The sequence below is a fragment of the Stegostoma tigrinum genome, chromosome 13 (assembly GCF_030684315.1).
Source record: "Stegostoma tigrinum isolate sSteTig4 chromosome 13, sSteTig4.hap1, whole genome shotgun sequence".
Lineage (NCBI taxonomy): Eukaryota > Metazoa > Chordata > Chondrichthyes > Orectolobiformes > Stegostomatidae > Stegostoma > Stegostoma tigrinum.
This window is the reverse complement of record NC_081366.1, coordinates 10,627,141-10,650,908: the sequence shown is the minus strand read 5'-3', so window position 1 is coordinate 10,650,908 and position 23,768 is coordinate 10,627,141. Positions and strand designations below refer to the sequence as shown.

Here is a 23,768-nt window from a genome sequence, read left to right as displayed (position 1 = left end):
GGACAAATTGGATCTGTATTCTCTAGAGTTTCAAAGGACAAGAAGTAATCTCTTTGAAATATACGAAGTACTTAAAGGGATAAATAAAGGAAATGTAGGTGACATGTTTTCCCCAGGTTGGGGAGTCTAGAATGATTTAAAATAAGTGTGTTGTCTCTTAGAGATGAGATGAGGAGAAATCTTTTTATTCAGAGGGTTGAGAACGTTTTGAATTCTTGACTAGAGTGGTCTGCGGAAGCTTAGTCTTTGAGTATGTTTAAGGCAGAGATTGATAGATTTCTGATTACCAATAACATACAGGGTTACGGGGATGGGCCAAGTTGAACTGTTATTTCAGCCATGATTGTATGAATGGCTCGATGGGCTAAATAGCCTCCTCCAATTGTTATAGTCTCATAGCATTGCTGCCTCTCATTAATATAAGACTTCTGCAAGCACTAAGGTTGGCTTGGTCAGAGGGTTATTGAATATGCTGGCTTACCATTTGATTGGTATGTATTAATGGCTCCAGGCAGGTAGAACATTTTCCTTTCTTATAGAAGAAGACAATGTTGAGTTTTTGCATTAGCTCTTTCTTGAATATTTATTGTAATTGTCCAATGTTGGACTCATCTCTCTGTGTGATATGGTGGATGAACTGTAAAGGGCATTGTTAAAAAAAATCACAGTAGGCAAAATTGAGCACTTTGCCAGCCAATACTCTGACAGCCAAAATATGGGCAGTATTGACACCACCCATTAAGCTTCTCAGCTACCTATCTTGCCCACCTGTTCCTATCACCCTCAGGAAATCAGACCCACCCCACTTCACTCCACTGTGCCACCCACTCCGATAGATATCCCTGGCCAACCACACCATGGTCTCACCTGTGCCACTGTCTAGCCTCCATGCTGAAATTCATTCCCTTGCTTGGCACAGAAACAGAAATTGCTGGAGAAACTCAGCATATCTGGCACAGCTGTGGAGAGAAAACAGAGCTAACATTTCAAGTCCAATGACCTTCCTTCAGAAAGGTCTTTCTTCACCTTTTGTTTAAAGTGCTAGAGTTCTGGAAGAATACATTTTTTATTCACTTGTGGGATTATCATGTCACTGTCTGAGCCAGCATTTATTAGTTGTCCTTGAGAAGGTTGTGGTAAGCTGCCTTCTTGAACCACTGCAGTCCATATGTTGTAGTTTGATGCATAATGCTCTTAGGGAGAGACGGATTTTGACCCAATGACAGTGAAGGAACAGTGATATATTTCCGAGTCAGGATGGTGAGTGGCTTGGAGGGGGTCTTTCAAGTGGTGGTATTCCAATATATCTGCTTTCCTTGTCCTTCTAGATAGTAATGGCTGTTGGTTTGGAACGTGTGCTCTAAGGATCCTTGCTGAATTTCTGCTATACATCTTGTAGATAATACACTGCTATGACAGAGTATTGGTGGTTGACAGAGTGGATGCCTGTGGATGTGGTGACAGTGAAGTGGGCTGCTTTGTCCTGAATGGTGTCAAGTTCTGGAGTGTTACTGAAGCTGCACGTATGATCAATTACATTTTGATGGATAATTATAATTGAAATGGATATTCCTTGGAAGAATGATTACATGGATTCCTGGACATTGACATGCATTTTTTTAAAAAGATGATTCTAGAGAAAAGCTCTTTCAGTTAGCGAATTGTGAGAGTCTGGAATGCACTGCCTGGAAACGTAATGGAGGCAGGTTCAATTGACGCATTCAGGAGGGTATTGGATGATTACACTGGATAGAAAGTGCAGGGATATGGACAAAAGGCAGGAGATTTGAACAAGGTAACAGAAATGGTGCAGGCAGGATGGGCCAAATGGTTTCCTTCCAAGCTGTAACAATTCTGTGACTATAGGCTTCTGAGTGTTAAAAACCAAAAGCATTGAAACGTTGCAAGGCAGGCTTAATCCTTTAAGATTGCCATTTAAAACCAACCCATGGTTCTTCCATTTGCCTCAAATCTTAAGGTCAGAGATCAATGGTACGAAGGTCAGTCTGTAATATCTGCCATAACTTTGTAAGCGAGTATGAAAAGAGCCGACAGTCTTCTGAGAGATTTATTATTTTATTGGCCCCTTATCACATTAACACTAAACTTCCAATTGGGGTTGAAATGCCCATCCGATCATGCCATTTTAAATAAGAGGAATTAAGAAGCAACATGGGGAAGTGATTGTGAAGACAGACTCCTAGCATGCAACTCGCTTGCTCATGGCCAAGCCTGTGATTAAGGAGAGATTAAGCCAAAAATTAAACTTTCTTTTTACCGTTTCTTTTCAGGATTTTACCATTGAGAAGGTAACTGGAAAGACCTTGTCTCAGAACACAGTCAGTGGTTTGTAAGTAAACATGGATGGCTAGATCCCAGCAACAGCAAACATGATCAATGTCTGATGTTGCTGCTGTTTATTGAGGGGTAATTGTCAACCAGGTTAACAATGGAATTTTGTGGTTCTCTGAATGGAATTGTAGGGGTGAAGCCAGCCTTGGATTCATGTCTCCACATGAGACAAAGGGCGACAGGACATGATGTTACTGGAATCCAGAGAGCCAGGATAATGGTCCGGGGATAAGTGATCAAATTCTACATATTTTACTTTGATTTGATTTTTTTATTATCCCATGTACTGAGATATAGTGGAAAGTATTGCTTTGCACGCTAAACAGGAAAATCATACCTTATGTAAGTACATAAGGGTAATGGAACTGAATGCAGAACATAGTGTTACAGCTACAGAGAAGGTGAGGAGAAAGATCAACTCTGATATATGAGTGGCCCATTCAAAAGTCTGATAGCAGCGGGGAAGAAGCTGTTCTTGAATCTTTTGGTACGGATTTTCAAACTTCTGTCCCTTCTTCCTGATGGAAGTGGCTGGAGGAGAATAGAGCCAGGGTGGGATGGTGGTGGAATTGAAATTCACTTCATTAAATCTGGAATTGTAAGAAATGTTCGAAATACTCATCGAATTCACTAATGCCCTGGAGGAAGGAAATCTTTTGTCCTAAGTCAATGTGATCTACATGTGACTGCACATCTGCTGCAACTGCCCCCTGAAATGGCAAACAAGCCACTCAGCTCAAGAATCATTAGGGATGGGCAAGAAATGTTGGCCCTGTCAATGATTCCACATGCTGTGAAAGAATAAAGAAAAGGAAATGGCATTATTGAATACCAAAGGCTTGCATTTTCATTTCCCGTGAGCTCGAGTGGTCTCTAATTGCTGTGCAACCAATTAAAATGCTTCAAATTGTTCATGGCAAGTGGACATCACTAGTTAGGCCAGCATTATTGGTCAATCCTAATAAGAATCATAGAATTTTACAGTACAGAAGGAAGCCATTCGACCCATCATGTCTGTATCGGCTCCTGAAAGACCCACACAGCTAGTCCCGCTCTCTAGCCTTATCTCCATAGCCCTCTATCATCATCATGTTAAAATATATAATCCAGCTCTCTTTTGAAACCTCCTATGGAATCTGCCTCTCCCAATTTCCCAGGCGGTGCATTCCAAATCCTGACAACTGACTGAGTAAAGAACTTTCTCCTCATCTCATCCCTAGCCCTATAGCTGACAATCTTGAAATTATAACCGCTAGTTAGTGACATATTAACAAGTAGAAACAGAATATCCTTCTTTATCCTATCTAAATTGGTCGTAATTTTGCATACCTCAATAAAGTCACCTCTTAGTCTTCTCTGCTCCAAGGAGAATAAGCCCAAATTCTCAAACCTTTCCTTGTATCTAAAATCCCCCATTCATCATATCATTCAAGTAAATCTCCTATGCACTTTCTCCAGGGCTTTAACATCCTTCCTTAAATAAGGCGCTCAGAACTGAGCACAATACTCCAAATACACTCCAACCAATGATTTGTAAAGGTGCAGCATCACTTCCATGCTTTTACACTCTATGCCTCTATTTATGTTTTGAGGCTCAGCAATTCTCTTTCCCCAGAATAGACAGAGGCCATGTCATTGTATATAAACAAGGCTGAGTAAGTGAGGCTTTTAATTGTTTGGAAGTGAAGAATTTTGGGGAATAAACAGGAAAGTGGAATTAAGGCCACAACAGATCAGCCATGATCTGATTGTACGATGCAGCAGGCTTGAGGGGGCCAACATCTGCCCCTACTTTAATGCTCCAGATATTCTACCTGAATATGCAAGAAGTAGAACTTTGGAAAAAGAATAATTTTCTGGGGAAAGTGCTCAATAAACTTGTTAAGCTGTTTGTAGCCTTTCTCTATTTCTCTTAACCTGATGCTTTTTTTTGTCTCAATACTTCACCCAATGCAAGGAAATAGGACAAGGTGGACTGAGGAGAATATCCCTCCTCCTTTAACCTTTGGTTACTCTGTTTGAAGTTCTCCGATCTCTAATCTCTGGGAGTGAAAAAAAATTCTTTCAATGCAAATTAGTGAAGGGAGAGCCAGGCTGTGACGTCAGGGTGAGTTTTAAGTAAGAGATGGTTAATGAGAAACCATGTGTGTGTTTGTGTGTGTGTGTATGTGTTTGTGTGTGTGTGAGTGTGTGTCAGGGAGGAGTGTTACGAGCTGTTAGCGAAAACCAAAACTGCCCTTTCCAGGCTCGTGGAGATTCAGCATGTCCGTGGCTGAACTCAGACAACATGTACATCAGCTACCTCCTGGATAAAGAAAGCAGCATGTATCCTAATTCGGTGAGGCACCCCAGCTTGAACCTAAACCCCCAGAACTTTGCACCCCCTCCTCCCCCTCCACAGTATTCTGACTTCGCCGGTTACCACCATCATGTCTCCGGGATCAGCACGGACCCTCACCACCCTCAAACCGCTGGCACCTGGAGCTCCCCTTACGTACCACCCCGGGATGAATGGCACAGCTATGGGGCAGGTGCCCCCACCGTCACCACCTCGCCAGGGCAGCTGGCGTTCGGCCCGTCCGACTTTACCCCTGTGCAGCCCCAGGGTGGCGCTGGCCTGCTGCCCTCCATGAGCACCTTGGGACCCCAACTCTCCCCCAGCTCTCCGAGGCGGAATCCTTACGACTGGATGAGGCGCAGTCTTCAGCCCAATCCGCAAGGTAAGATGGGCGAGGGGCGTCGCTCCATGGATTCGCTCTGACGGGGCTGTGCTATGGGGCTGCGCATTTGGGTACATGCGGCAGAGCTTGAGCCCAGGTGGAAGAAAAGGAAGCTGAGGTGATTTGCAGTCCTTTCAAATTGCCTCAGGATGGTTTCGCGACGTTGCAGGCACTGCATAAATGCAGTGTTGTTGTTGTGGCACCGTTGTGGCGTACAGTCACAGTTGTCGGCAGGCAGATAACTCTCAGTGCTGAAGTTTGGGGCAGTGCGGAGAGAGTTCAAAGCCACTGCCTCGCAGTGAATTTCCAAAGGGGGACATCTTGTGCAGGGCAGAGTTAGCAAGCTGGCGGATTAAAGCACGAGAATTAGAAAGGCCCTGGGGTGTCGGGCCTGGGGCTGGTGAAAAGTGCAGTCGAAGCAGGGAGGGATGGTGTTTGATGGCGACTATCTTGTCTCCCCAAGGAATGGGAACCTTTGTCGATCACTGGGCTGAGCAGAGTGTTGAAAGAGGTCTAGACAGGGAAAAGGCCACTCAGAGTTTTAAAAATGAAGGGATAGATAAGGTGTGAGAATTTGGATTGCAATTGATTGGGCCTTCCTCTTAGTTTTTCCTTTGAAACTAGAAAATGCCTTTTCATACATCTTCTGTTTCACCGTGCGGACCAGGATCTTTACCCGACATGCTCTTATTCAAACGCAGTCTGTCGCAGGCACCCCCCCCCCACCCCCCCAAGCCCTCAGCTCAATCGCTCTGTTCTTCCCTTTTATTTCCAAGCATTTTAAACTGAAATTTGCAGTCACTAATTGGTGACTCTTTTCACATAGAACATAGAACGTAGAACATTACAGCACAGTACAGGCCCTTCGGCCCTCGATGTTGTGCCGACCTGTCACACCGATCTCAAGCCCATCTAACCTACACTATTCCATGTACGTCCATATGCTTATCCACATGCTCATCACCTTCACTGCTAGCTTTTAAAATCCTTCACGACCAACATTTACCAGACAAAACAAAACAATAAAGCACGGCCACTTTCACCCCCCACCCGTCAAAATGATTTAAATTATAACCTGTTGCACAGGTAATCAGACAAGGTCAGGTTTGATTGACCATGGCTTCTCGTGACAATTAAATATTAGAAAGTGATGGAGAGGTTGCATTGTCATTCCTTCAGGTGCAAAACCAGTTGGTGAGACGGTGACTGCAGCTTATGAAACTAACGCAGAGAATGCTGCAAAGACTCAGCAGATCTGGCAGCATCTGTGGAATGAGAAACAGGATTACTGTTTCAACTCTGGTGTGACTTTCCTACAGAACTGCTGTTTAACTTTATGTCATAGTCATAGCCATAGAGTCACACAGCATAGAAACAGACCCTTCGGCCCAACCAGCCCATGCTGACCTCATCCCAAACTAAACTGGTACCACCTGCTTGAGCTTGGCCCATATCCCTTCAAACATTTCCTATTCACATGCTTATCCAAATGCCTTTTACATGTTGTAAGCTATGCGTGACAGAGCAAAATGGATGTGAAAAGTGGGAATTGTAATGGAGTTGGGAATTAAAACAGTCTGTTGATCCGCCCTCGCCTGCACAACTCATGATTTAGGGACCGACAGGGAGTTTCAGTCGGAACAGAAATCTGAGGAAAAGTGTTTGAAAATTCTAAATGCTCGGCAGCAGCTCCAGAGAGTCTGAGGAAATTCAGACTCACTGACTGTGAATTTATCGAAATTTTTCTTCAGCAAAATTGACGCTGCAACTGAGATTGAAGGGGAGGAAAGTGGTTGTTAACAGGCATTTCACACCCCAATCCCTCCAATGTCACAAGGAATTTTTCAACCAATTGTATGCCCTTTGAAGTGTAGCAATGTGGGAAATGTGGCAGTTACTTTGTGCACAGCCAGAGTCCATAAACAGCAAAATGGTAATAACTGGATAGATAATCTGTTATTTTCAGGATGTTGATCATGGAATTGGCATTCGACAGCGTGTTGGAGACCTTGCTCTTAGAATCATAGAGTCATACAGTCGTACAGCACAGAAACAGACATTTTTTGGTTCAATTAGTCTGTGCCGAACATAATCCCAAACTAACCTAGTTCCCCTCTACCTGCTCCAGGCCCATATCCCTCCAAACCGTGCCTATTCATGTATTTATTCAAATGTCTTTTAAATATTGTAATTGAGTCCACATCCACCACTTCCTCACATGAATCACCCTCTGTGTCAAAATATTGCCCCCATTTCTTTATTAATCTCCCTTCTCTCACCTTAAAAATGTCCCACCCCAGCCTTGAAATCCTCCATCATAGGGAAAAGGCACCCACAATTCATCCTATTCTATACACCTCATGATTTTATACATTCTAGTTGATGGGGTCTCACCTTCCTGTCTTATCAAAAGACGACAGACTGCAACCATGGTGCAATCATGGGGATGGCTCAGTGGTTAGCACTAGGGACCTGGGTTCGATTCCAACCTCAGGCGACTGTCTGTATGGAGTTTGCACATTCTCCCCATGTCTGTGTGGCTTTTATCTGGGTGCTCCGGTTTCCTCCCACAGTCCAAAGATGTGCAGGTTAGGTGGATTGGCCATGCTAAATTGCCCATAGTTCCCAGGGATGTGTAGATTAGGTGGGTTATAGGGGGATGGGTCTGGGTGGGATGCTCTGAGGGGCGGTGTGGACTTGTTGGGCTGAAGGGCCTGTTTCCACGCTGTAGTGGTTCTATGATTCACTGCCTTAGTACTGTGCTGGAGAGTCAACCTTCATTTCTGTGCTCAAGCCCTGGTGTGAGCCTTGAACCAAGGGCAAAGAATGCTACCATTTTAGCCATGACACTTATCAATAGGATAGTATTTCCAGCATAGAAATAGGCCATTCAGCCCAACCACTTCATGCCAGTGCTTAACCTCCATCCACCTCTGTTTAGTGCACCCGTTAGCATTGCCTACTGTCCTGTTTCCATTTATGTGTTCATCTGGACTCCCCTTAAATGCACCGATACTATTCACCTCAACTACTCCTGGTGTATCAAGTTCCACGATATCATCAATTCTTATTACCTGCTTTCTCCTGAATCACAGTTAGATCTAGTTATGACTATTGTGATAGTTGTGTCCCTTAGGTCTGCTGTCCTCTCTCAGAGAACATATTATACTGTCATCCTCAGTTTGAACACTGCTCAAATCATTCAACCTATTACCCTGACTGTGAAGCAGAATGGGACACAAACATGTAACTCATGTCAAAGAGCTAGCAGGCAACCTGGGCTTAATGAACTGAATGGCCTTCCTCAACACTGCGTGCTTCTACATCCTACGGGATCTAATGCCTTGCAAAACGTAAAAATAGAATAAAAGATTTAGCAGGGAGGAAATTATCGATTGATAATCGAGTATTAAAATTGACATCATTGTTTTCCTAACCCCTCTCACCAGACTCATCTGGGCTTGCGACCCTCTGAGGAGGCAGCCGAGTAACTCAGTGGTTAGCACTGCTGCCTTATAGCACCAGGGCCTGGATTTGATTCCACCCTCGGGCGACTGTCAATGTGGAGTTTGCATGATCTCCCTGTGTCTGCGTGGGTTTCCTTCGGGTGCTCCGGCTTCCTCCCACAGTCCAAAGAAGTGCAGATCAGGTGGGCTGACCATGCTAAATTGCTTATAGCATTCAGGGATGTGCAGGTTAGGTGAATTGCCCAAGGGAAATGTAAGGGATGGGTTACGGTGGGATGCGATTTGGAGGGTCAGTATGGATTTGGTGGCTGAATGGTCTGATTCCACACTCTAGATATTCTATGATATGATCTATGATGATCTCCACATTTCTCTAATTCTAGCCCCTTGCACGTTCCTGATTTTAATTACTCCCCCTTTGACCACCATGCTTTTTCCTGCCTGGCCCCATGGCTTTGACTGTCTCTCCTTAAACCTTGCCACCTCTCTTCCTACCTTCCATTATGTTCCTTCAACCCTTCCTCCCTGACAAAGCTTTTTGGTAATCTGTCCTGTTATGTCCTGATGAGATAATGTTTTCTCCCTTGGGATGTTTCACTGTGTTTAAAGTTTCAGTTGTTCCAGTGCAGTTGTTTCTCAATAAAAGAGTTCCACGTTAAAATCACACAACTCAGGAACATGAAGCGCTCCAAGTTTCAGTTTGGGTTGCTGGTGATTGGACTAAAAAGCTCTTTCGTGGTCAAGAGGTAGTTTAGTGAGTAATCTCTTTTTGCAGCAAGCAAAATGTTTGCAACACAGCGAGGTGCTTCGAGAAAGGAAAAATGTGTATTTCTTCGCATTCCCTCTTAACAGCGACTGTTGATATCACTTTGTCAAGGCCCCTTCTCAAACTCAAAGCCTCCTACGAGACCTGGGAAAAGTTCTCGACATATCTCTAGAATTTACTGGCCCAAACACTTGCCTTTGAGTTTTGGAGCAGACTGTGTGCCTGTGGTCATGTGAATCTCAAACATAATGTTCCCTGAACCCCACTTTTCCAACAGTGAGCTCCGAGAGTCTCAATATGTTTAAATTATCGGCTTGCGTTTTACAATACACAGCTCAATTAACTGGACATCACACAGCAACTCCCATTGAATTAACATTCTTAACATTGTAAAAGCACCAAGGTGCTTCAGTGATGAAAATGGCAAATAAATTTGACACTAGATCATGTGAGGAGCTCTTTGGACGAAACATGGAAAGGTTCATCAAAAGTGTAGGCTTTAAAAAGTGCCTTATGGAAGGAGAAGGAGATAGAGAGAAGTTTAGGCAGGGAATTTTAGGGCCCATGGAGCTGAAAGTTGAAATGACGTGCAACAGAAGGCAGGGATTTTGTTTTGCTGTAGGGTTGGAGGAGATTACAGAGTTGGCTATGGACAAATATTTTAAAATGGAGGCATTGGTGGATATTGTAGATCTGTGAGCACAAGTGGTGATGAGTGAACAAGATTTGGCATGTGTTAATTAGGGCCAGCAGAGTTTCGGACAAGCCAAATTTGTGGATGGTGGAGGTGGGAAGCAGATCAAGATTCCCTCGCTGTGGTTGAGTCTAGAAATATTCATTGGAATAAAGAAGAATGAGAGGAAGACACATAGAAGATTCTTAAGCGACTTGACAGGTTGCATGTGGAAAGGTTGCTTTCCCTTCAGGGAGTTTAGGTACAGAGAGCATCATCTCAGAATAAGGGGTTCACTCAACGTTCCAACAGTGAGATGATGAGGAATTTATTCTCTTGGAGGGTAGTGAAGCTGTGAAATTCTTTATTGTGCAGGATTGTCGAGGCTGGATTGATTAATTATATTTCAGGCTGAGGTAGTCAAATTTTTAATCAGTAAAAGAGTCAAAAGTTATTAGGGAAAGGACAGGAAAGTGGAGTTGATCTCATTGAATGGCAGAGCAGACTCAATGGGTTGAATGGCCTATGTGGTCCTGTGTCTTATGGTCTTATGTGTGAGAACTGTTCATGATGAAAGAAATCTCAGTAGTGGTATAGGGAGCTGTGGTGAATAATTTATGTGATGCTGCCTGATTTTATATTAGTTTTATTGTCATGTACTCTCACAAGCACAGTGAGAAGTTGACAGGTTGCCGCTTACCGCGCCATCTTAGGTACAAAGATTCTAAGTACAAATTCTTCTAGGAGAAAAAAGTTAGAAAAATAAAGAAATAAGAAGTCCAGAATAACGATCCTTCCAACCCAGTTCATGCTTGCACCAAACCTATAGCCTGTGTGGGCCCTTGACTTCAGACCGCTCTGGGATCAGCTTGAGGCTGGAAGTCCACACTGAGGCCACACCAGGCCTGATGTTCAGAACTAATTGAGATTTTCACAAGGTGTGTCATATATATTGTAGCAACAACGGTAAAAATAGGACCTGTGTTGTGTTTGATTTGAATGTCCCAAAGTTAAAAGCATTGGGAGTGGTTGTGTATTTCTGAATCGAGGCCTCATTGAGAGATTGAACGCAAACTCGGCAGAACTCAATAAAGTACTTCTGACCGAACCACGTTCCCTCTGAAAGCATTGAGATTTCATTTTCTTGCTGAACCGATAATGATTGACCACATCACCTTCTGGAGGATTGCTGGACTGAATTTTCAATCAGTTCCAGTGGTGGGAACAGAGTCCGGCATTCCAGAGTTTCCAGGCACTGGATAGCTTGTCGGTTTCCAAGCAGAGTCCTTCCTCTGACCCAGGAAATTAGAGGGATTGTTCAGGCCCCTCTTTGTACTGGCTAGAATTATCCAATGAGCAGGCAGTGGCTAAAATGTGACTGAATTAGGAGCAAGAGAAGAACATTTTGCTCCTCCAGTGTGCTTCACCATTTAGGATGCTTATCTCTTATCTTGATGTGAACGGAGAGCCTATTTTTAAACTATGTTGCTGAGTTCTTGTCTCTCCCACAGGGGAAACATCCTCTCATTCTGTCAAATCCACTCAACGTCTTTTGTATTTTAATAAGATCACCTCTCATTCCGCTTAAAGTTGTCAGAGACCAAAGTGTTCCTTTATCCACAAAGGAGAAAACCTTCACCTCAGCAATCAGTCAAGTGAACTTTCTCTGAAATGCTTTCAATGCAATCATGTCCTTTCCTAAAGAGACCGAAGCTGTACATTGGAATGTTGATGGGGTCTCACCAATGCCCCATAAAATGGTAGCAAAATTTCTATACCTTTGAATCATAGAATCCCCACAGTGTGGAAGCAGGCCATTTGGCCCATCAAGCCACACCTACCTTCTGACAAACATTCCATGCCAGACCCCTCCCCACCCCCATAACCCTGCATTCCCCATGTCAACCCATAGATCCCTGGATACTATGGGCAATTTAGCATGGTCAATCCACCTAACCTGCACATTTTTGGTTGTGGAGCAACTCCATGCAGACACAGGGAGAATGTGCAAACTCCACACACTGCCACCCGAGGGTGGGATTGAACCCAGGTCCCTGGTGATGTGAGGTAACCACTGAGCCACCATGCACTGAGTTCTATTCTCTTGTCAGCAAATAATATTCCATTTATTTTGCTAATCTCTTGCTATACCTGCATAATACCTTTTCGTGTTTCATGTTCCAGGATGCTCAAATTCCTCTGTACTGCAGAGTTCTGTAATCACCATGCGAGGTTTTCTACTCTATTCCGATTTATAGTCCACCTTTCAACTTATTGCTGACTCAACCTATCCATGTGTTTTGCAGGTTATTAGATCCTCTTCAGATCCTGGTCTCCCCAATCTTTGTTTAATTATCAAAATAAGCAACTACACATTCAGTGCCTTCATTCAAACCATTGATGTAGATTGTCCCCAGCACTGATCCCACTGCAGCATTAGTTACATCTTTCCAACCCAAAAACAACCCACAATGCCTACTTTCTGTTTCCAGTTAGCTAACCAATCCCCTACCCATGTTATTTCTTGCATCGTGAGTTCTTATTCTCTGCATTAGCCTTTGGTGTGGCACCTTTTGAAATGCTTTCTGGAAATCCAAGCACAGTTCACTACATCCATAGATCCCTCTTTTTCCATGTTGCTTGTCACAAAAAACTCAAATAAACTAATCAAATGTGATGTCTCTTTCACAGGGGCTAGGGATATAGTCTTGCCTCAGTGGAACAGGGAGAAGCCAGCAATCCTTTAAATTATTTGAGCATTGCCCATTTCCCTGTAGCCAATTTACAAACTTACCAGGGACCTACAGGGTGTTTAGAGGTTCTGGAGAAGCCCACTCTCTCCCTAACCAGCGTGGGCTGAACTCAGCTCCTTCATTTGGGGCCTGAATGTCCCTTCAGCTTCTGGAGTCCACCTACCCTCCTTAACTGGATGTCAGTGAGCCATGTGGTCATTAATTAGCCTTTCAATGTAACATCAGCACATCACGCTGCTGCTTTGATTCAGGATCCAGCAGTTATCCTGACAGCAAGGTTTGAAACACATGGCTACATTGCAGCCCATGATTCCTATATTTCAAGTTGTTCCTAATCACACAGATCAGGTCTCTTAATAAAGCAATTTGAACTGTTGTACAATCTGAATGAAATAAGAGGAATTTGATGGTTAAAATCAACCAAGTGATTAGCAAATAAATGGAATATTATTTGCTGACAAGAGAATAGAATTCAGTGCACGGTGGCTCAGTGGTTAGCACTGTTACCTCACATCACCAGGGACCTGGGTTCAATCCCACCCTTGGGTGGCAGTGTGTGGAGTTTGCACATTCCCCCTGTGTCTGCATGGAGTTGCTTCGGTTTCCTCCTACCAAAAATGTGCAGGTTAGGTGGATTGACCATGCTAAATTGCCCATCTGACTATCGCCTCCCCAAAACAATCTGACCTAGGGTCTGATACATACTCCCATCAGGCAGGACAAAAGATTTAATTACACCATGCAATAAATCTGTCTCAATCACTCCCAGATCTGAAGATCCACTCCTCATCTTTCCCCTACTGTAGTCCACAGGTCTCTACAAACTGAGCCTGGGGTCCCTGCTCCTTGCTTCATGGCATATTGTCTTCAATACTTTGCAGTTAATGCAGACCAGACAATCTAGAAGCCATACATTTAGCAACTTTGAACCCATTGCTCAGGTTTACAGAGACTTAAAACTGGCAGCACGTAATTGGATTCAATTTTTTTCGGTGACATTGTCACTTATGGGTGAGGTGGTGTGGTGGCTTTCAGGTTAAACTAACACCAGTCATTTCCCTCTAATGAGAGAGCAGCCTCATGGTCCTCTGGGGTCTTGGCAACTTTACTTTTTACAATATGAAAGGCCATAACATGTAGGGCAAGTAATATTTATGTCACACAAAATGCAGGCTACAACCATCTCCAATAGGAGGCAATCTAACCACTCTACCTTGACATTCAATGGAGTTACCATCACTGCATTCCCCACTATCAACATCCTGGAGGTTTCCATGGACCATATACTCAATTGGACTCACCACATAAACACAGTAGTTACAGGAGCAGGTCAGAGGTTGGGAAGACTGCGGTAAATAAGTCACTATCCTGACTTAGAAATATATTACCATCCCCTCACTGCCGCTGGGTCAACATCCTGGAATTCCCTCCCTTAGGGCATTGTGGGTCTACCTACAGAACATGGACTGCAACAGTTCAAGGAGGTGGCTCATCACCACCTTTTAAACGGTAACTAAGGATAGACAACAAATGCTGGCCCAGCCCACTAACACCTACATACTATGAATGAATTAAAATCTCTGGGCTGATTTTAATGTCTGAATTCTTCGCCAGCTGCTTCTTGACTTTCTCACTGAAGAGCCTTGAGGTTGCTGAATTGTGACCATTCAGACAATGGTGATTCAGAAGCTGTTGCTGGGCCATCTTGGCTGGAGAGTAGTGAATTAATGGGACAGACAGGCAAAAGGAGCAGCACTTGGTGGTTACGTGGTACCTTAAAACTTGCAAAATGTCCAAAGGCAAATATTTCACAAAGCACTGGAAAAAGAGATGCCAATATATCTGTGGAATCTCCTGAGGGATAGATCACCTCAACTCCTGACTCCAAAAAGCCTGTTCAAAACTACAAGGCACAACGCAGGAGTGTGATGGTACACACCTCATTTGCCTGGATGGGTGCAGTTCCAACAACATTCACGAGGTTTGACACCAAACAAGGCACTTGATTGGCACTACACCCACAAACATCCATCCTCACCACCAACACTCAGTAGCAGCAGTGTGTACTATCTGCAAGATGCACTGCAGAAATTCACCAAAGATCCTCGGACAGCACCTTCCAAACCTACAAACACATCCGTCTAGAAGATCAAGGGCAGCAGATATATGGGAACACCACCACCTCCAAGTTCCCCTCCAAGCCACTCACCATCCTGGCTTGAAAATATAGCATTGTTCCTTCACTGTTGCCGGGTCAAAATCGTGGAATTTCCTCCCTTGTGTACCCAGCTACAAGACAAGGACTGCAGCAGTTCAGCAAGACAGCTCACTACCACCTTCTCAAGGGTGATTAGGCATGGGCAATAAATGCTGGTCCAGCCAGCAATGCCTAATAGCTCATGAATTTGTATAAAAAAAATCAAATGGCCACTCGTAATAGGGAACTCAGGGAAAGCTTCCTTGTACCATTAATACATCTTTTCCTAATAGCATACACAGAACAGGTCAGCAGTTAAGTTTAAATATTTTTTGAATTTTCCTGAAATGTATTTTGATGAAGCAACAGAGCTGTACAGTTTCGATAGATGTTTTATCATTTTAGTTTCAACATGGGCGTTTTAAAAGACAGTTGCTCCAGGAAAGGACTGCAGGTTCAGTGACTGTCTTGCAAATGCCGATATAAAGACCATGGAATGTTGCATCTGGACAGTGTAAGGGAAATTTCAAACAGGGAGAGACTTCACAAGAGGAGATAATGGGGGTGGGGGGGGGGGAGGGGGGCGACTGTTTCTTTACTCAGCAAAAAGCCACCCCTTGAAGACATGTATATCTTATCCACCATGAATATACAGAATAGGTGTTAAAATGACTGCAACACTAGTCTGTGTGTGTTATTGGTCAGATGTTCTGTTGTGTGAACTAATGGTTGAAAAATCACTATTTTCAGAAACAGTCATTTCAAAAGTCCTTGCACAGCAGGTAACATAACAGAAAAGACTATCTCTCACTCCGAATGCTGGAATACTGTTCAAAGGGATCCGAACACCAGAATTCCTGCCAACTTGCAAACCCAAGAATTTCAAAATTGACTGTTTAATCGCCAACGCCAAGGGTATTAGTGCCACCACATCACCTACTCTACTCTTCAAGAACAATTCGGAGACTGATCCATATATCTTTTTCTCTAGCATTTATCTATCTGGGCTCACTTCCATTTGTTTTGGACTCACTTCCAGCATCCGTCTAAGTGTTTTTTCCTTCTGCACAGATCTCTAAGGTCTGGTCTGTCCATGGCAGTGACTTTGGAACTGGAGGTCAATGCTGCGATCCTCATTAGGATGATGAGTACCACACATCGAACATCAGAGCTGGAGGGAATGTTGGTCACCCCCCATTCCTAGCTCCTAGTATCTGTGTTGCACGAGTGTTTCTTTTTCTCTTCATTATTAGTAAAGTCAGTGTCTTTGTAAAAGCCTGATCCTTTAAAAAAAAGCTCACTTGGATCAGGGGAAAAATGTATCCACAAGGGAAGGGTCTTTTTAATACATTGATCTTGTTGAGACCAACCAAAGCAGCATGCGAACAAAGAAATGGAGCAAATTCATTCTTCCTCACCCAAGGGCTTAGCAATTTGGAGTATCCTTTCTGGAACCATAACAAATTGGGAAGCATCGCCCAGGGCCTGGTTAGAACACAGGGCAAGATGCAAGAAAATCTGTGTAAGAGCTCACTTTCTGCCGAGAGGAGGCCAGATAGCGAGCCTCCCCTGGTTATCTCCTGCTGTTACGTTTCTCCCTTCCTGAAGTTTCCTCATACCTGATGTGGGCCCCCCACAGGACTTTGCCAGCCAGCAACTGAATTTACACTGCCGACTTTATTTGTCCACAGAAATAATCTGCTTAAAAAAAGCACATCTTGAAATTAAAAGTTAGAGTGTACACTGGAGTTATGAACTGTTTGTCATAACATGGCCGGGTTGGGCTGAATGGACTGTTTCTATCTTGTGCATTCTGTAATGCGCCCAGGCATTCACTTCACTTTGTGCAAACTGTGTGAAAGACCACAGAGGTGGAGAGCTAAATCACCAGTCCGCATTGGATGCAATAAAATCACAATGATATCATTGTCAATTAACTAATCATAGAGTATTGTGTATGCTAGAAATTTGAATTAAAAACAGAGAAAAAGGTATAGATAAGGTCAATGGCTGATGTCTTTTTTCCTAGGGTGGAGGATTTCAAGACTAGGAGGCATAATTTTAAGGTGCGAGGAGAAAGATTTCAAAAGGACATGAGGGGCAATTGTTTTACACAGAGAGTAGTTCATGTGTGGAATGAACTTCCAGAGGAAATGGTGGATTTGAGTACAGTTATAACATTTAAAAGAAATTTAGATAAGTACATGAATAAGAAATGACTGGAGGGATATGAGCCAAGTGCAGGCAGGTGGGACTGGATTAGTCTGGGGTTATGGTCAGTATGGACTGTTGGATCAAAGGTTCTATTTCCGTGCTGGATGACTCTATGATTCCATCGTTCTTTAAAGAGCTGTAAATATCAACAAGATTGGCAACACTTGTATTCACAGAAACAAAGTTGACATCTCAAATCAAATATGAGTCTACTTCAGAAGACAATAATCATAGAGGCAATTCAGCACACTGTACTTGTGTTGGCCCTTTGAAAGCACTATCCAATTAGAATGGCTCTTGCTGCTCTCCTGCAAATGATCTCCTTTTCAGATAGGGTTATAGGGGGATGGGTCTGGGTGAGATGCTCAAGGGGCGGTGTGGACTTGTTGGGCTGAAGGGCCTGATTCCACACTGTAGGGAATCTAATCTAATCTAAAAGGGATAACAAGGTGTAGAGCTGGATGAACGCAGCCGGCCAAGCAGCATCAGAGGAGCAGGAAGGCTGATGTGTTGGGCTTAGGCCCTTCTTCATGAAAAGGGTCTGAGGAAGGGTCTAGGCCCTAAACGTCAGCCTTAGTGCTCCTCTGATGCTGCTTGGCCTGCTGTGTTCATCCAGCTCTGTACCTTGTTATCTCAGATTCTCCAGCATTGGCGGTTCCTGCTATCACAGAATAAAAGGACATAGTTTAAGCAGTAAGGGTGAAGTTAGAAAAACATTCTTGCTCAGCGAGTCATTTGAGTCTGGGAAGTATTGCCTAGAGGTGTGGTGGAGGGAGTTTCAATTGAGAAATTCAAGAGAGCATTGGCTGATTATTCGCATAGAAATGGCATGCAAGGGAACAGGGATAAATCAGGAGATTGACACTAGGAAATAATGCTCATTTGTTTAGCCGGTACAGGTATTAAGGGGCTGAATGTCCTTTTTCTGTGTTGTGATAAAACTATGATTCAGTAACGTATGGTATTGTGATTCTATTGTCAAAGCAATATGTTAACGGGTCCATGTTGATAGGGGGGGTGAAGGGAGATAGTGATAGAGATGGAGCTCCCTGCAGTCTTTGAACAGAATTCCTTCGTTATCTTCTACAACAATAAAGTCAATGTACTTGAAATGTGGAGGTGGAGATATAAACTGGGGTAATGTTGAACAACAGGAGAGGCTGTTCTTCTGCGGTTGTGTCAGTTTGAGTTTCAGATTCAATGGAGCCTCTTTGCATGCAGTCCTGTCCTTTGATCTGCCTCTGAGGCTTTCTGTTTCTCTCAGTGTTTGTAAAATGCTGTTTATACATTTCTGTCCCCTCACCGTAAATGCATATCAAAGCAGTTTTCTTGTTTGAAAAAATAGGGGCATAATAAGTACCACCTACTCTCGTTTTCTTAAAATTATCTTCTATTTGACAATGGAAGGTCGGGGGTCAAAGTTGATGTCCTCAGTCATGTCATACTTTCCAGACATCCAGCTCCACACTGTGTTGTCACTGTCAAGCCTTCCAAGTGTGTTTCCATGTGAGTGTGCACGCATACTTTGTGATTGTGTAAGAATGTCTGTGCGTGCGTGTGACTATGAATGCACTTGTGTCTGTGTGTATTTTCTGAATATTTGATTTTTATGAGAGTACAAGTTTATATTTGTGAGCATGTGTGAGTGAGCACACATCCTACAGTTATTCCAATACACACCAGTTAATCCTTACGTTAAATATTCTCTCTTTGAATAACCACATTTGGCTAAATGCAATTAAGGCTTCCTCAAAAACAAAGTAGACTTGGAGGTGAAGCAGCATCCAGTGCCTGTTCATAATGAGACTCAAGCATTACGGACTCTGAGCCTCAAACAGGATGGAGACTAATAGTTTTAATTTGTTGGATCTATATTGTATTTAATGTTGGCGAAGATTTTATTGCCTCATTGCTCTGTTGAACTTTCATCTCTTGTGTAAGATATATGACTCTATACTACACAAAGTCCCTTCTCACTGCATTCTCCACCATTATTTACCTCCGTTTCTAACTTGCTCTTTAGCAGGCACCCCCTAATGCCTACCTCAGCCCTCCCCCATCATCCCCATCACTATTACCCCTCTAGAGTTTAAACCCATTGGTAGTAGTTTTCGTAGTAGTTTTGACCTGAAATGTCTTCCCAACCTCTTATCCTCGTCATCACCAAGACTGCTGACTTCAAAACCAGAAATCGCTGGAAAAACGCAGCCTTCTTCAACCTTTATAACATCATCCAACTCCACGCCTGCCTCATCTCATCTGCTGCTGAAACCCTCATCAATATCTTTTGTTACCCGTCGTCTGAACTTTTCCAACGTTCTCCTGATGAGTCCCATCTTCTACCATCACCCCCTACCCCAACACATTGGAACTTGTCCAAATCTCTGCTGTCTCATTCCTAATGGCTACCAAGTTCCACTTGATCAACCCCATCCCCTCCCACTTTCTGCAGCCTTCCATCTTACTGATCTACTATGGCTCTTCTAGCAAGGTCTCAGTATTAAAATTCTCAGACTGGTGTACAAGTCCCTTCTTGAGCTTTACCCTTTCCTACCCCTGTTATGTCTGGCAGTGCTGCAAACCTACAAGATCCCTGCATTCCCAGATTTCCATCCCTTCACCATTGGTGGCCAGGCCTTCAGCTGCCTAGACCCCCAGTAATGGAAATCCTTCCCTAGACCTCTCCTAATTTCCTTAGGGAAGGAATACTGCTTCATTTCTCAGTATATTTATCAGTTTAGTGCACAAAGACTCTTATCTGCCTAGTTTTTATTTATTGCATCAATCCAATGTACTTTAATAAATAAATAAATTATACCGGAACTGTTTGAAGTGGACCAAAGTGGGGGGCGCCTAGCAAATCCCTCATTTGGATCAAACTGCTCACAGAAGATGAAATACCATTTGATCAAAGTAAAATGGGCCCAGCCTTGAAAATGAAAATAAAACTGCCCATGAAAATGCAGGTTTGAGATTGATTGATTGATTGATTTGTTGTCACGTGTACTGGAGCACAGTAAAAAGGTTTGTTTATGAGTGGTACAAGCAGATCATAGTAAGCATGAAAACCAAAAAGCTGCGGATGCTGTAAGTCAGGAACAAAAACAAAGTTGCTGGAAAAGCTCAGCAGGTCTGGCAGCATCTGTGAAGGAGAAAACAGAGTTAACATATCGGGTACAGAGTTCTGGACCTGAAACATTAACTCTGTTTTCTCTTTCACAGATGCTGCCAGACCTGCTGAGCTTTTCCAGCAACTTTGTTTTTGTTCATAGTAAGCATGGATATACTGATCAAAAAGACTTTGACACAGCCACACAGGTTACATTACACAGGACATACACTAGACGAGATCAACATTAGCAAGATCAGTGTTATTTGAGGGTAGAGAGTCTATTTATTAGCCGAATAATGGCTGGGAAGAATGTGCCCCTGAACCTGCTGGTGTTCAGGCTTTTGTATCTTCTGCCTGACAGAAGAGGTTTTAGGAGATCATTCCTGGGGTGTGATGGGTCTTCCATGATGTTGGCAGCCTTTCCACTGCAGTGAGCTGTGTAAATGGAGTCCATGGATGAATGAGATAACAAGGTGTAAATCTGGATGAACACAGCTGGCCAAGCAGCATCATAGGTGCAGGAGAGCTGACGTTTCGGGCATAAACCCCTAACCCTTTATCTGAAGAAGGGTCCAGGTCCGAAACGTCAGCACTGCTGCTCCTCTGATGCTGCTCGGCCTGCTGTGTTCATCTAGCTCTACACCTTGTTTTATCAGAATCTCCAGCATCTGCAGATCCTACCATCCATTGGATGAAAGGTTGGCTTCCGTGATGGTCTGGGCTGTCCATACAACCTTTTGTAGTTTCTTCCGGTCCTGGGCAGAGTAGTTGTCGTACCAGGCTGTTATGCACCCAGACAGTTTGCTTTCAATGGTGCATCTATAGAAGTTGGTGAGTGACCTTATGGACATGGCCAATTTCTGGTCGCATCTACGTGGGAAGTCCAGGACAGGTTGTCGGTTACCATCACCCTGAGGAACTTGATGCTCTCGCCCTCTCACCCTCAGTTCCATTGATCTTGATGGAGGCGTGTTCTTCTCCTTAATTACTGAAGTCAATGATCAGTTCTTTAGTTTTGCTGACATTGAGAGAGAGGTTGTTATCATTTCACCATGACACCAAGCCCTCTATCTCCCTTCAGTAGTTTGACTCATCATTGTAAGAGTTTCGTCCCACGGCGGTGGTGTCATCAGCAAACTTGTAGATGATATTTGTTCAGAATTTGGCAACGCAGAGGTAGGCTACAGGCAGTGCAGTAGGGGGCTGAGGAAGCATCCTTGGGGGGGCTCCAGTGTTGAGCGTTATTCTGGAGGAGGTGCAGTTACCTATCCTCACCGATTAATGGTCTGTGGATCAGGAAGCTGTGGATCCAGTTGCAGAGGGTGGAGCTGAGACCAAGGTCAGACAGTTTTGAGATCAGTCTGGAGACTATAAAGGTGTTGAAGGTGGAGCTGTAGTCAATGAGCAGGAGTCTGATGTGGGTGCCTTTGTTGTCCAGATGTTCCAGGGATGAGTGCAGGGCTGGGGATGTAGCATCCTCTGTGGACCTGTTATTCAGTAGGCAAACTGTAGGACATCGAGGCAGGTTGGGAGACTGAAGCTGATGTGGGCCGTGACCAGCATCTCAAAACACTTCATTGTTATTGAGGTCAGAGTCTCTGGGTGGTAGTCATTAAGGCACATTGTATGCGTTTTCTTAGGTACAGAGATGATGGTGATGTTCTTGAAGCTGGTGGGGACTTTGGCCTGACATTAATAAATTAATTTATTGTGTGTACTCTTCAAACTTTTCAAACTTGGCAGTGTTGTGCAAAGGGAAGGGAGTATAAAAATAGGGGGCAAAAACAGAAGTTGCTGGAAAAGCTTAGCATCAGTGAAGCAAAATCAGAGTTAACGTTTCGGGTCCGGTCACTCTTCCTCAGAAGGGTCTGTTATTAAAGAAAGGGTCTGAGAATGGCTCCAGGATGAGTTACGAGTTATGAGTTACAAAGATAATTTTGAGAAGTTGGAACTCTTTTTGAAAGAACGGTTGAGAGGAGACTTAAGAGGTATTCAAAAATCATTGGAAGTCAGGACAGAGTAAATGGGGAGAGACTGTTCCTACTCATGAAAGGGCCAAGAATAAAAGGGCACTGGTTTAAAGCAAAGGGCAAAAGACACATGCAAAATAACCAGCAATTGGTTAAGATCTGGAATGTACTGCCTGAGAGGCTTTCTAGAAGGAATTAGACTGTTGCCTGAAAAAGAAATGCAGTTGCAGGGGAAGGCGCGGGAATGGTGTTAGCTGTTCTTTTGGACACTGTGCACAGACATGATGGGCTGTGTAAATGTGTGGATTGGAAAATTTCTATGATTCAGTGAATTCTGCAACAACAGTGACTACACTTCAGAAAGAAGCAGTTTGTAAATGCTTTCTTTAACTGACAGTGTCCATTCACAGTTCTCAAAAAAAAATCTAAAGTTGGTTGTCTTCATATCGTCACTTGAACAGCCAGGTGATTCAGTGGAAGAATTTATAGATTGGCTGAATCTGATGGAGCTTTGACACCCTTTCTTCTGACCAACTAGAGGTTGGGTACCTTAAAAAAGGGTTTATATGGGCCTCAACAAATCACAGGATAAGAGGATGGGAGAGGTGGATTATTCACACTCACTGGACACAAGGGTTATATTGAATTTACTCAGCGGGTCTACACCTTCATACCCAGTACCTAATAATAGACTAGGGCATCTTAAATTGGATTATATTCTGAGCTGGCCAGTAAAATGTTAATGAATAGTCATGCTGTGACATGAGTCCATGACTGGGAATTAAAGACTGAATCAGAATGGTGCTGGGAGGCTCTGACAGTGTCAATTATAACAATGACCCAAAAGCTAGACTCTTGGAGCTTGATGGGAGAAAAGAAAGGGTTAATGATCACTGAGCATGGTGAGCTACAAAGAGAAAAAAACAAAGACAAGTAATCTTTGCTCAATGCTAATGCCATCTTTGTTGTTTGAAAGATGTTCTTATCTATCTAGTTACATAGGGACAAGTAGGGGACCAGGTAATAATGCTGCTAACAGTAAGGGCTGGTGTATGTTAGTTTATGTTTGTTGTGCTTTCTCCCTGTTCGTGGTCTTAAAGTGAAAGTGCAGTTCTGCAAGTTCTGTCTGGTAGCTGATGGTATAACTGAGGACACAGTGATGGTGTCAGAGTAATAATGTCAGGGTATGGTGCCAATTCACAGTGTCATCCTCACACACTAAGGTCACAGTGCAGAACAGTGTCATGGTCAGTGCCAGGATCACAGTGTCAGGATTAGGGTACTGGGGTCACAGTGTTGGGATCACAGGGTCAGGGTCACAGGGTCAGAGGCACAATGTCAGGATCACAAAGTTAGGGTCACAGGGTCAAAGACAGCGTCAGGGTTACAATGTCAGGGTCACAGGGTCAGGCTCAGGGTCACGGTGTCAGGATCACGGTGCTGGGATCACTTAGGGTCACAGGGTCAGAGACACAATGTCAGGATACAAAGTTAGGGTCACAGGGTCAAAGACAGTGTCAGGGTCACAATGTCAGGGTCACAGG

The 23,768-nt window shown here is 43.7% G+C and overlaps 1 protein-coding gene across 2 annotated transcripts in view; it reads left to right on the top strand.

Annotated features, from left to right (window-relative positions):
• The first annotated feature begins 4,515 nt into the window (after positions 1–4,515).
• cdx1b (caudal type homeobox 1 b) overlaps positions 4,516–23,768 on the top strand; it is a 58,368-nt gene continuing 39,115 nt past the window's right edge. For both annotated transcript variants that reach the window (XM_059650559.1, XM_048543643.2), the window contains exon 1: positions 4,516–5,072. In XM_059650559.1, coding sequence (XP_059506542.1) covers positions 4,640–5,072 — 433 coding nt within the window. In that variant the 5' untranslated portion in view covers positions 4,516–4,639. The remainder of the gene's footprint in view (positions 5,073–23,768) is intronic.